The sequence below is a fragment of the Nicotiana tabacum genome, chromosome 16 (assembly GCF_000715075.1).
Source record: "Nicotiana tabacum cultivar K326 chromosome 16, ASM71507v2, whole genome shotgun sequence".
Taxonomy (NCBI): domain Eukaryota; kingdom Viridiplantae; phylum Streptophyta; class Magnoliopsida; order Solanales; family Solanaceae; genus Nicotiana; species Nicotiana tabacum.
The window spans coordinates 52,757,283-52,772,201 of NC_134095.1; the positions used below are offsets into that span (position 1 = coordinate 52,757,283).

Genomic DNA, 14,919 nt, shown 5'->3' on the forward strand with positions numbered 1-14,919 from the left:
ACACTGTATCTACGTTTTTTTCGTTTTTCTATGCATGCACAGGACGGTATAGCAAAGAAGGCAGAAAGCTGTAAAATCTTTCAACTAGATTGATCAAAAAAACAAATGGTTTGTTATGTACAGAAGTATAGGATGAGACCTTTAGTCCCTCCAAAAGAAACGAAAGGCATTTCTCTCGCAGCCCAGCAGCATCAATCCTAGAAATATTTGTACCTGAGTAAAATAAGTAATAAGAGAATGAACATAACCGAGAAATAGAAACACCAGAATCAGAACAGACTTTGTCAACCAGCAGGAACGTATGAAAAAGGTTGTAAAAGGCTCACGGCAAACTATACAAGAATAGCCATCCTTACTCAGGATGCAAAAAAAAGATTTCTAGAAAATTGAACATGTGGTATGACTGATATAATGAGCAATAAGATAGAAAGAAGTTAAACTTGTGGAGAAGCCGTGTATATAAGAAATGTATACACCCCCATGCATGCATATGCAATAAGTTTTCACAGGCAATAAAAAACCAGTGGAGAAGATAACAGCACATCAACAGATGAGATGTAAGTACGAGATGGTTGATGTTATGACTTATGACCCTTACATTCAAATCCCACATTTCATATACTGCTAAACCAAATAACGGAAAGATTAGGTAGTAGAAAAATTAGCAAGTTCACATACCTAAACTCAGGCCGTCGAGCAAAACAAGAAATGCCCCATGAAGGAACGCAGATTCTGGTTGAAGAATGTTCTCTGTCACATTAATAAAGGATACCCACGATAGCAGATCTCTCACAGTAAGTGCCCTTCCTGTTTGTAAATTGTTGAACCACTGAATTTAAGAAAAAGAATGTCAAACTAAATGCCATGAAGATTTGAAGGAGTTAACAGTTAAAAAGGATAAGGGGAGATACTGCATCTCTGACTAGACTTCCTTTACAGAACCAAGTGAGTAACACATGTAACAGAAATCAAGCTAGCATAACTAAACCAATGACAAATAATCATCAAAGATACAATGACCACAACCAAAGTATGGCTTTAGGTGCAATTTAGCACAAGATGGTCCAGCTCAGAACCAAAGGGCTTCAGCTTGGCTTGATGATTTGACATGAGCTCTAAATTACCTCTTCTAAGCTGTTTATCCCACTTTGGTTGAGAAAATTGGCTCTTTTCTCCATATAAGGTCTTGACAATCCTCACCTCATGAGCTAGCTTTTAAGTTTTGGGGTTGAGTTAGGTCCAAGGTCCCTTTCTTAACAAGCTACTATACCCGAACTTATGTAGCCTAAGTGCAACCACTTTCTCCCGTAATCTAACTCTAGGCTTCTCTCTCTCAACTCAACCTCTTTGAGCTACTCTAGGCTTCTCTCTCCATTTAGACCCGCGAGCCATAACATTGCTCCAGGCTAGCCATAACATTTCTCAAGGACTACTCATTAGTCTGTTGAGCTTCCTCTCTCACAACTTAAACAAGACCAAGAGATTATGGAAAAAAAGAACTTCAGGCCACATGTATATACTGAAACCAGGTTCCACGTGCAAAAGGGTGCAGTACACGTGTCCTCCATCGATTGTATCAAGGTTTCCAAATAGCTTTACAGTGTCGGGCCACTCCACCCATCGCCTTTAGGTTTTGGGTTGGTACTCGAATTCTTTCGCTTGGTTTCAGAGCCAGCGTCATCTCTATTTTTGCTTTACCTAATATAGGGCCCCTATCTTATGTTGTCCACTCTAAATGCCCAGTCCTAGGCGTGCCCGGGGGTGTTAACTGTCCCACATTGGTTGAGAGAATGGGATCTTGTCTCCTTATATGGTTTATCCTCACCTCATGAGCTAACTTTTGTGATCGAGTTAGGCCCAAGATCCAATGTTTTAACACTCTAAAGTGATGATTATAACATGCAAGAACAAAGTATAACTGTTCTTATAAATCCAGATGGTCCTCCTTTTCACGATTAGTCCAGCAAGTCACTATCCTCCCTTTAGATGGGAATATTCCATTTATAATACAGGATGAAGCACAACAAGAGATAGACAGTGCTACTAAGTGATAAATGGACCTTGGGCCTAACTCAACCCCAAAAGCTAGCTCAAGAGGTGAGGATTGCTCAAGTCCATATAAGGAGACCACCCATCCCCTTCATTGCCGATGTGGGACTCAACACCTCCTCTCACTCCCAGGACTGAACATCTGGAGCATGGACAATTATAGGGGCCCAACATCGGAAAATCGGGATGGGTCCTGCTCTGATACCATGATAAATGGACCTTGGGCCTAACTCAACTCCAAAAGCTAGCTCAAGAGGAGAGGATTGCCCAAATCCATATAAGGAGACCATTCATCCCTTCATTGTCGATGTGGGACTCAACACTAAGGATATAACGTGCCCAAGAAACTAGAAGGTTGCCGCTCCCAAGTAGCACCAATTTACTGATTTCACACTAAAACTGTTTATTCATTTTTTTTTAGCGAATGGCAAGTTCGTGCTATTTCCCATCACCATAGGTATCACTACGTCCACCTAATCTTAGACAAATGGGAATAAATCGTCTCTACCGAAATTCAAACCTTGATCCCCATGGTTGTTATTCCCAATCTTCAACCACTAGGTAACCCCCTCCGAAACCATTCTGGCTGAAATTTAATGACATGGGATCAACTGTTCTAGCTCACCAAGGTATCCAAGAAAATAGAGGTCCCGAACAGGAGAGAATAACGTAGGTTGCCCTTTTACTAATTTGTAGTATTTTATAAGTTGACAAGTTTCTAGTTTTTCCTGCGGCTATTTATCGAAAAGGTTTCAGGTAACAATGCAATAACTTTCCCTTTTCTGGGCCCAGCAACTACTCCCTCTTTACAGCATAATATCTCAACTGAACAAGATAAGGAACATGCTCCGACTGTTCTTAATTTCATAAAGATAACAGGAATTCCTTCGTCTCAAATTAGGTGCCTATTTTTGTTTTAACCAACTATAAAGATAAGAGTTAAAATTCTACTTCAGTTCAATCAAAGTAGCATAAAAGTGAAAATGAAGTAATGTTTTCCAAAAGTAGAGCCTCTACTAGTATAAGGCAGGTCCAATAACAACCTTTCGATGACAGAACAGAAGTACTGAATCGTGTAAGGAATAACTTTACCTATCAAGCATAAATTGGGAGAAACTCAGAAGTAGGACAATTAATTCGGCAAAACGAGGTACATATTTGGTACCAGGAATAAGGGAAATTGACACAAAATTATATGCAACCTTCCATGGTTGGGCCAGTATATTACTACGTATGGTCCCAAATAAGACCTCTTATTTCATTGTGTAACATGCTATGGTCTCACGCCCTTATGAGGTAGTGACGAGTTTCACGCCATGTAAGCCCGACCGATGCTTGCATAAAAAGTTGAACTGGCTGTGCAGGCATGTAAAGCCTTTACGACAAACTAAGGCTATATTATACCGAAACTGCATACCTCCCAAAATTTCATCATAAGATCTACCAGCACACTAAAGTTTGCATTTGAAATGCTGCAAAACAAAGTTTGTCAAATCAAATAAGACCATTAATCAGCCACTCATGAAAAGCAAGTCATCTTAATGGAATTGGTAGAAAAATAAAAACCAAACATTACAGACCTCTCAAGAGCAATACTTTTAAGCTCATCCAACTCAGTAATAGGTGGTACCCAGATCTCCGTGAACCTATTGCGAAGGGCAGGAGACAATTCCTTCTTGCCGAAATCGCCACCAGGATTCATTGTTGCAAGTAGGAAAAAGTCAGGATGAGCAGTTATTTTCTGGAGATCAGACCCTCCTTTCTCAGCCAAAGACTGCAGAATACCAGATATACAATGAATGAACAAATTAGCACTGTAAGGAAAAGAAAATGAATAATCAAAACAAAATTGGCCAAAGTTAACAAGACAAATAAGAAAAGGTGGCATGTAATAAGGAAGCAGGAAAGTCAAGCTGGGAGCACACTGCACAGACAGAAACAAACCAGGAGCACAAGCTAGCTATTTCATATGTAAAAATCTAGAACATGCATAAACAGCATAGTAGGAAAATTTGCATCAAAACAACAGAAAAATACACCTCCTAGGAAATGACAGATGATGCAAGCTCTGAAACAAATGCAGTAATATCTAATTTCAACCTATCAAGTATGAGACTTGACTTTAAGATTCTTATTTTGGAAGGCAATCGAATTCAAATGTTAATCATCTGAGTACTATCTCTATAAACCATGACAAGTTAACTACCAGTTTCCTTTCTGGCTCCAACACGCTGTTTAGTCTTTCAAGTACACTGTCATCGGCTAAAGAGATTTCATCAACAAGAAACAACTCCCCTTTCTTCATCGCTTCAACAAGAGGTCCATCTTGCCACATAAAAATGGTCTGCCATTTCTGGTGCAGTTGAACTAAGTCCAAATTCAGCTGTCCAATGTAGTCGACATCTTGACCAGTTACATCAGGATGGCGTAGCAGACACTGCCTGTAACTACTTAAAATCACAGACAGCTTATGAAGAGTAGTAGAAGCTTGATTGATATCTGAAGAAATCATCTGCAGAGCATATATGTGACAAGAAACATCAGTGTTTTTAATAATGAAAGAAATGAATCTCGTCTCATACCAGAATAACGAATGGGGATAAACATACAGAATCACCAGGATAGTTCACAAAAGCCTTGGAATTCATCAACTTCTCACAAAGGTGCTTGAACTCTGTAGAAATTCTAGATCTTTCTCGTACAGGATAGAAACCCTGGTAAGTATATCATAATACAAAACCATTGCCGTAAGATAAATATAGAAAGCATGAAATGAAATACGTAAACATTTACAGAAAATCAGATGATAGAATCAACGAGGACCAATAAACACAAGTTGCACGATCTAGAAGAAACAGGGAAAGTAAGCTAACCCCGAGAAAATCAGATGTTTCTGTGTATTGATGGCAATTCAAAATGTGCAATTTCGAACCCAAAATAATACTTAGCAGCTGGCAAACAGAAGTTTTTCCTCCCCCCGTTTCACCAACAAGGAGAACAGGCTCACGCAGCTTGTAACAACGCTCAACAAGAAAGTACAACCTCCTCATACTTCTCGTCCAAACAATTCTGCAACAAAAAGAAGCTGAAGCTAACCACAACCAAAAAGCACTTTAAAGTTAATTACTTTATACCACATACTTTCCCAGCTTTCCCGCGACTCCTGAATGCTTGTCAACCTCCAAGACCTTATTTCCATCTCCTCCGTCCTGCACCCCAAAAATAGCACTCAGTGTATTCAAGCAATTTGGTAGCACTCTGTTTGCACATGCTACAGTGAGTGCATGCAGAACCAAGAAATCAGAAGGATCATCCAACATTTCTGCTGTACCCTATAAAATTCTTGGAACATTTAACACTACTCAAAAAAAAGGTGAACTATTAAACAAGTATACAAAACAGATTATCAGATTTGCTCACCTTCCATGTATATGGACATTTATAGTTAAAACATTAGACCAAGGAAATGTCGAGTCTGGTTGAACTAGACGAAATTTTCATATCGTCTATATATACAGCACGCATATAATCAAAACTTAAACCATGGGAACGTTGATACAGGTTACGTGTTACAACATTTTAAGGTCCTGCAAGATCTTGCGGGAACGGAGCTAATAGATAGGAGATAAAAATCACTTACAAGCTGAAACCAAAGAAAGCTCGGTAGCCTAACTTAATTTTAGCACTTGCAAACAGAGACGGGAGAATCTGCATACGTAAATGATTACATAGACTACACCTCTATTAAAATGCCATGTCTTTAAATTAAAAAGAAAATACGTCATCAAGCAAATAAGTATCAGTCCCAAAAATCAAAGGAAGGCCACAACGACAGACGCAAACAAAGTGGTGGACTCTCAGAAAACGGAGGTGTGAGAAGGCACGGGAGAAAATATGATATATTGATATTGTATGTGATGCAATACAAGAGGTGCTATTTATAGCTACTCTATACAAAGGGGATACTACTCCTATTCCAATGTGGGACAATTACATAGCTATCTCTAACACTCCCCCTCAAGCCGGAGCATATAAATCATATGTACCGAGCTTGTTACATATATAATCAATGCGAGGGCTAGTGAGGGACTTGGTGAAAATATCTGCAAGTTGATCATTCGATCTCACAAACTTCGTAGTAATATCTCCTGAGAGTATCTTTTCTCTGACGAAGTGACAATCAATCTCAATGTGTTTAGTTCTCATGAAACACCGGATTTGATGCAATATGAAGTGCAGCTTGATTATCGCACACAAGTTCCATCCGACTGATTTACCAAATTTCAACTCCTTGAGCAATTGTTTGGTCCAGACTAGTTCACATGTTGCCATAGCCATTGATCGGTATTCTGCTTCTGCACTAGACCGAGCAACTACATTCTGTTTCTTACTTTTCCAGGACACCAAATTTCCTCCTAGTAAAACACAATATCCAGACGTAGAACGTCTATCAGAAGGTGATCCTGCCCAATCAGCATCCGAGTACCCAACGATCTGCTCATGACCTCGATCCTCAAACAGTAATCCTTTACCTGGAGCCGATTTTATATACCGGATAATGCGGACAACTGCATCCCAATGACTATCACAGGGAGAATTCATAAACTGACTTACAACACTCACAGGATAAGAAATGTCGGGCCTAGTCACTGTGAGATAATTTAATTTACCAACCAGTCGCCTATAGCTTGCAGGATCGCTAAGCGGCTCCCCCTGTCCAGGCAAAAGTTTAGAATTCGGATCCATCGGCGTGTCAACAGGTCTGCAACCTGTCATCCCTGTTTCCTCAAGAATGTCTAACACATATTTCCTTTGAGAAATAACAATACCTGAGCTAGATTGAGCAACCTCAATACCTAGAAAGTACTTCAATCTGCCTAGATCCTTAGTTTGAAAGTGTTGGAAGAGATGTTGCTTCAGATTAGTAATATCATCCTGATCATTGCCCGTAATAACAATATCATCAACATAGACTACCAGATAAATACATAGACTTGAAGCAGAGTGGCAATAAAACACAGAGTGATCAGCTTCACTACGAGTCATGCCAAACTCCTGGATAACCGTGCCGAACTTACCAAACCAGGCTCGAGGAGGCTGTTTTAGACCATAAAGTGACCGACGCAAGCGACATACAAGGCCACGAGACTCCCCCTGAGCAATAAAACCAGGTGGTTGCTCCATATAAACCTCATCCTCAAGATCACCATGAAGAAAGGCATTCTTAATGTCCAACTGATAGAGGGGCCAATGACGAACTGCAGTCATGGATAGAAAAAGGCGAACTAATGCCACTTTAGCCACTGGAGAGCTGTAATCTAGCCCAAATATTTGAGTGTATCCTTTGGCAACAAGACGTGCCTTGAGTCGATCAATCTGGCCATCGGGACCAACTTTGACTGCATAAACCCAACGACAACCAACGGTAGATTTACCTGAAGGAAGAGGAACAAGCTCCCATGTACCACTTGTATGTAAAGCAGACATCTCGTCACTCATAGCATGTCGCCATCCTGGATGAGACAATGCTTCACCTGTAGACTTAGGGATGGAAACCGAGGACAATGAAGATATAAAAGCATAATGGGGAGATGACAGACGATGATAACTCAAACCAACATAATGAGGATTAGGGTTTAGTGTGGTCCGTATACCTTTTCGAAGTGCAATCGGTGTACTAGGAGCAGGATCCGCAGTAGGAGTCGTGTCAGGTGCAGGACGAGAACCAGATGGGCCTGATGTAGGGCGCGAACGACGATGATAAGTCAAGAGTGGTGTTCCTATGGCTGGGGAACTAGGAGGGATAACACTGGACTCCTCAAAAGTTGGTATGGGTGAAACCTCTATGGTTGAAGGTGGAGGAGGATTACTAAACTCCTAAAAAGTCGGTATAGGTAAGACTTCAGATATGTCATGGTGGTCAGCAGAAGTGACATCAGTTGTGAAGAAAGGTTTAGACTCGAAAAATGTGACGTCAGCTGACATAAGGTACCTATGAAGATCAGGTGAATAACAACGATATCCCTTCTGAACACGAGAATAACCAAGGAAGACACACTTGAGAGCACGAGGAGCTAACTTATCTTTCCCCGGGGCTAAGTTATGAACAAAACATGTGCTCCCAAAAACCCGAGGTGGAAGAGGGTATAAGGCTGACTGAGGAAACAATATTGAACGTGGAATCTGACCCTTGATGGGAGATGAAGGCATCCTATTAATCAAATAACAAGCTGTGAGAACTGCATCGCCCCAAAAACGCAGGGGAACACGAGACTCAATTAGAAGTGTGCGAGCAGTCTCAATAAGGTGCCTATTCTTTCTTTCTGCGACCCCATTTTGCTGAGGGGTATAAGGACAAGATGTCTGATGAATAATTCCATGAGAAGACATAAACTGCTGAAACTGAGAAGATACATATTCTAAGGCATTATCACTGCGAAAAATGCGGATAGAGACACCAAATTGGTTTTTGATTTCAGCACAAAAACTCTGGAATATAGAGAATAACTCAGAACGATCTTTCATTAAGAAAAGCCAAGTACATCTTGAGTAATCATCAATAAAGCTAACAAAATAACGAAATCCCAAGGTTGAACTGACTCTACTAGGACCCCATATATCAGAATGAACCAAGGAGAAAACAGACTCTACATGACTCTCAACACTACGCGTAAAGGAAGCTCGGGTATGTTTCCCAAGCTGACACGACTCACAATCTAATCTAGACAAACTGGATAAACTAGGCACCATCTTTTGAAGTTTGGATAAACTCGGATGTCCTAAACGTCTGTGGATTAGATCTGGAGGATCTGTAACTAGACATGTTGTGGAAGGACTGAGCGAGTTAAGGTAGTAAAGACCTTCTGATTCACGACTTGTACCAATTGTCCGTCCCGTACTGCGGTCCTGCATAATAAAAGAATCATCAATAAAATATATACCACAATTGAGGGCACGAGTCAAACGACTAACAAATGCAAGACTAAAAGGACAACCAGGAACATAAAGAACGGAATCTAGGGTGATAGAAGACAATGAGTTGGCTTGTCCAACTCCTTGTGCCTTAGTTTGACATCCATTGGCTAAAGTAACAGTAGGAAGAGACTGTGAATATACAATATTCGACAAAAGTGATTTATTACCAGAGATATGATCAGAAGCGCCTGAGTCCATGACCCATGGTCCAAGAGTACTAGACTGGGAAACACAAGCAAAAGAATTACCAGCAATAGGAGTGTCAGTCTGGGCAACTGAGGCTACTTGTGGAGATGTTTGCTTACTTACTCGATACTGAAGGAGCTCATTATACTCTTCTTTAGATACAGAAAAGCCCTGGTTACCTGTAGTCTCGCTCTGAGCAACGTAGGCATTTTTGGGTGGACGGCCATTTAAGGAATAACACATTTCGCGAGTGTGTCCAAGTTTGTGACAATAAGAACACTTGGGTCTAGATCTCCCAAAACGACCGCCTCCTCGTCTATTCTCCATAGCTTGAGATGCCCGAACATCCACTGTCTGGGATGCAAGAACAGAGGAATCAAGTATCTGTGATGAAATCACTGGGTGACTTGGTGCTGCAGCAAGGCGAAGTAATCGAGAGAATAATTCATCAACTGTAGGGACAGTCGGACTCGCCAAAATCTGGTCTCGTACTGAATCAAGATCATGAGGAAGTCCAGCGAGTGTAAGAACTAGAAACATTTTCTGTCGCTGCTCTTGTTGTTTTGACACACTAGCAGAAACTGGCATCAATGTCTCAAATTCCTCCATGACTGCCTGTACCTGACACAAGTAAGTAGACATATCTAATTCTTGCTTCTTTAAGTTTGTCATCCGTGATATCACATCATAGAAGCGAGATATATCATTAGTGTATAACGTACGAGCCTTTTCCCAAACCAAATAACATGTCTGGAATGGCCGAAACAAAGGCATCAACTTAGAATCAATAGAACGCCACAAGATGCTACATAATTGAGCATCAATTTTTGCCCAAAGCGCTATCGCCTTTTCATCTCATTCGCTAAACTGTTTAATCAGATGATCTTGCACACCTTGACCTTTACACCACAACTCGACAGATGAACCCAAGCTAAGTAGTTTGAACCTCTCATTAAAGGTTCCGAGGTAATCATAACATTAGAGTTTCCAGAACTCATGCTTTTAGACCCAAAAACATCAATTCCCAAAGACATCTTGTAAATTATTACCAAATAAGAGAAATAATCAACTGTAATCCACTGAAAATAGAGTAAGGAACACTGAACCAGAATAGTAAACTACTGTAGCAGTTGGAAAGTTACTGTTGCAGCCGGAAAATATTCAAAGTGGTCGGAATGAAATAAAAACAGTAGGGGTAGGATCGGAATTACCAGAAGACCCAACTGTTCTGAAGGAACTTTTTCAAAAAATGGCCGGAAGTCAACTTTTTGAAATCACTATTCACGCCGGAAAAATAAAAAAGTGGTCGGAATTTGGTGTAACCTGGATGGGTAGGCTTGGAATTGCAAGGGAAACAATCTGTCCTGAAGAGTCGTCGCCAAAAAATGGCCGGAAGGTGGCCCACGCAACGTTGGAACTTCGCCGGAAAATTTTCTTTGGACAGCTACAGTACCGCCGGAGATTTTCACTGGGATTTGGTCGCCGGACAGTGACTACTCTTGTGGTAGTGTTGGATTTTGTGCACAACACTGACCGAGACAAGGCAGACGCAAAACAACTTTGAAAGTCGCCGGAAAAAAAGGGTTTCGGTGACTGATTTACTTCCCGGAATCGCTGGAATTTATGCACAGCGATAAATCTCTCACGATAGCTCTGATACCATGTGAGAAGGCACGGGAGAAAATATGATATATTGATATTGTATGTGATGCAATACAAGAGGTGCTATTTATAGCTACTCTATACAAAGGGGATACTACTCCTATTCCAATGTGGGACAATTACATAGCTATCTCTAACACTCCCCTATCACTTAGAGAGTTGAGAAGAGACTCGCATGGTAGTAGAAGATATATCTATCAAAAGTAGGCAAGGAGAGGCTGGACAAGAGTACTCTTTCATGCATCACGATGTACTACATGTCATTTATGCGTGCACCCGTAAGTGTTATTGAAAAGCTGGAAAGTCTCATTGGAATTTCTAGTGGAACAATAATGATGGAACAAGGAATTCCACTTGGTGAGCTGAAAGGTGGTCACAGAATCCATCAGGATTGGAAGGCTTGAAGTAAGAGATTTGAAGACGTTCAACAACACCATCCTAGGGAAGTGGCTAAAAGTTCAAGAATAAAGAACATGCACTTTGGGGAACTGTAATCGCAGACAAGTTTGGTATTCAGGACGGGGTGGAGAACGAGCAACATTATCATATCCTATGTATGTGGTCTGCGGAGAAGCATCATGAAGGAATGGGAAACATTCAGCTGGTACGTCACTTACATGGCATGTAGTGTATACAAGATTAGCTTCTGTAGGCATAAACGGTGTTGTGGTGACTCCATAAGTTTCAAATACCATGTGGATTTTCATACCTCGAGCCAGAGAGGCAATAATTCACTACGTCTATGAAGAACAAATCGGGAAAACAATATGTAATTTAAGGTTTAGGGATAAGTTACAAAACTGGGGGATGGAGGAATTATCTAATGGAGCACTCTGCTCTCTAGACGGAATATTATCCTATCAGAACAGCACTCCTTGAAATGGAAGGTAAAGGAGAGAAGCATCTTCTCCATGAAGTCCTATACAAGGTTAATAAGGAGGAGAACATTCCGTATACACCAGCGCTGATACTACGAGCTACACGGTAGGTTTTAATATTCACATTGATAGTGGCAAGAAGTAATACTACTACAACAGCACCAACTATGCAAGCAGGAACCAATCGCCACCATTTCTACTGTCTCACTATACCCCCATTATAATTCCAACACTTCAGCAGATCACAAGTGTTTACTGGCATGACCATTTCGCCAATGATCATGTTGCTCCAATTAAGTTCATCTTAGACAAGATGAGAAATAATAAAAAGGAAAATTTGAGAAGGCAAACTAGCAAGTTACTTCATGCTTCATGTGCAAATGCTTACGTGAAGATGTGAACCATTTAATAATGCACTGCAGACCAGCCAGCTTTGGTGGAATGTTCTAAGTTTGTTCAAAGTACAATAACAAATTCTTCCTTTGTCGCAATTTATGTGATGCACTTTCCCATTTAGTCTGCCCCATAAAGAATGATACTTCTTATTTTTGGAAATGAAACAATTTAGCTTCAAGCTACCCACTTACCTTTAATGAGATGATTTATAGCCACAAATATCTATGGTTAATTTTAGACCATAAATTTCAAAAGTCTATCCTTTTTTTCTTAAACTCCGTGCCTAGCCGAAGTGCATCACAAAAATTGGGTCGGAGGGAGTATCAAAAGTAAGGAAATCATGGACAAGGCATTTAGGAATAGGAGGCTTGGGATGTAGCCTCCATGGCAGTTATGTGGTACTGTGGATAGAAAGAAATAGAAGGCCATCTGAAATGGTGGAATACAAAACAGATTATGAGGTGACATTTATTTAGATTAACTTGATTGCCGCTTGTATAGATGATGAGTGTGTGCCTTTCGTAGAGAATAGCTCGATTCCCCCTTGTATTTATGTAGGCAACCTTTACGTTTTGATATAGGCCAAATACCTAGATAGCCACTTAAACTTGACATGATTTGTAAGTTAGATATTTTACTTTCCTAATGACCAAATTGACACTTTAACTCGGCCAAAGTGTGCCGCTTAAACACAAGTGTCCATAAAGCTAGGAGCGCAAAGCACACTTCCTATTGCCATGTCAAGTGAACCAGTTACTGAACGATACGTCTTTTACAAGTAACTAAAAAGCCTAAAAATACAATAAGAAATAAATAAAAAAGAAAAAAACAAAACTCTGCTCCCCACCCCCGGATTGTCTCCTCCCTTTCTTCCCAACCTTGTACCGTCCCTTCTTCTTCTCCAGTGTCGGATATCATCATCTCTTCCCAAGCCTAGTCCTCGCTAGTCATATCCATCTTTTGCTTATTCCATATTTAAATTTAGTTCTCACTCTACTCCTTTGACTGTAAGGACAAAAATTAATGTTATTTTTAGTTCTTGAACTCTGTTCTTGATTTAATTAATAGCGATAATTAACCAACGATTTTAAAATTGTCAGTTAGAGGCTAACCCAGTAACAAAGTTTTTCATCATCAAAAAATGACGTTAGCAGCCAGAAAATTTTAAAGTTGGCTTCAATTGTGCTTGACTTGTTATGCCTAACTAAATAAGGAAAAAATTTTAGCTGAGATGAAAGCGTTTGGATTTCCATCACCTAGATTTCCGTTTTTTAAGATTAAAATTAGACATTTTCGAGGTTTTTGTTGATCTGCCAATCTAAAATTTGAAGTAGTTTTGGTTTTTGATGGGGGATTTGTGCTGCAAATTTGGGGGGGGGGGGGGGGGGTCAAATGGGTTTTGAGTGGATAATTTCAATTTTGAAAGGGTGAGAGATGTGACTATAGGGTCATTGTTAGATTGGAGCGGCCATTATTTTCGATCGCATGCTCGCGGGAGGTGGGAGGAGATCACTATAAATTTAAGAGTTTTTTCCAAATATAAAATGAAAAGGGGTACAAAAGGACTCATGCGCTCAAAATTGTTTTTTTGAACATGCAGTTTGCCACATCAGACACTTGAATTTAAGAGATACACTTTAGCCGAGTTAAAGTGACTATATGGTCACTCTGAAAGTTGAAGTGTCTTAACTTACAAATGGTACCAAGTTTAAGGGGTATCTAGGTATTTAGCCTTTGATATACGTTTTGTTTATTAAAGTTGTTTGTTTCGGATGGATTGTAGCTAGGCGGGCATGCTTAACTCAAGAGATGTTACAGAGAAGAGGAATACCTTTGTGCAGTAGATGTTTTTTGTGTGAAAGGTCCCAAGAATCGATGGAACATCTTCTTTTTTGCATTGTAGCCAAATACAACAAATTTGGAATCTTTTTCTGAACATGAGTGGAGTTCATTGGGTGATGCCAAGGAATGTGAAAGACCTACTGTTGTGTTGGCAATACCAGAAAATTAGGAAAGATCTGAAGAAAACCTGGAAGACTTATACCCCTCTGCATCTTTTGGACCATTTGGTTGGAAAGGAATAAGATATGTTTTGAGAACCAAAGAAATCACCTAGCTTTTGCAAAAAACAGTTGCCTTCAAAACTTGTATTTCTGGTGTAAAGGAAATATAGTTGAAAACTTAGATCAGTTTATGGATTTTATAAGTATTTTGGGAAGGTAACTGATGCAACTATGCGGTAACTTGTAATTTTTTAGGTACCTTCTTGGTACTCCTTTAATGAAACCTTCGCCTTATCAAAAAAAAAATATGTATATATATATATATACACTTATTGTTTACGGGTGTCTTTTCTCACAACTTCCATAAGTAATTACTTTATCCCCCAAGAAAAGAGTGAAAGGTCACCATGACATGTGTTTGATATGAAACAAGTGACACAAGACAATCAAAAGAATATGACATCAATCTAATAAGTAACTCAGATCCGATAATTCAACTACATGCCAACTTCGGAAAGTTCCTTTTTTTAAGAAAGGTAACATTTATATTCAGAAAAGGTTCCTTTTGATCTGGTCTTAGTTGTTGATTCAGAAAAAAATGAGAACACGAAGTTGTCAAATGCCAACTAAAATAAGAACAGACTCATGTGCGCTTAATGCAATAGCTCCTCTCTAACAACAGTTTCTACCCTTCTAAGGTTGTCAACTGCCTCCACAAATAAAATTTGATCACCACAAGATGACCCGGCAATGATGCCACACCAATTTCC

At 39.9% G+C, this 14,919-nt stretch overlaps 1 protein-coding gene across 1 annotated transcript in view; it reads right to left on the reverse strand.

The window, feature by feature from the left end:
• The window catches only part of LOC107822074 (midasin-like), a 63,870-nt gene that overhangs the window by 34,784 nt on the left and 14,167 nt on the right, over positions 1-14,919 (reverse strand). Inside the window, exons 18-25 of the mRNA XM_075232806.1 lie at positions 5,191-5,258; positions 4,923-5,118; positions 4,659-4,763; positions 4,256-4,561; positions 3,630-3,823; positions 3,467-3,521; positions 679-829; positions 140-213 (exon numbers count right to left, since the gene is read on the reverse strand). Of these exons, the coding sequence (XP_075088907.1) occupies positions 140-213; positions 679-829; positions 3,467-3,521; positions 3,630-3,823; positions 4,256-4,561; positions 4,659-4,763; positions 4,923-5,118; positions 5,191-5,258 (1,149 nt within the window). The remainder of the gene's footprint in view (positions 1-139; positions 214-678; positions 830-3,466; positions 3,522-3,629; positions 3,824-4,255; positions 4,562-4,658; positions 4,764-4,922; positions 5,119-5,190; positions 5,259-14,919) is intronic.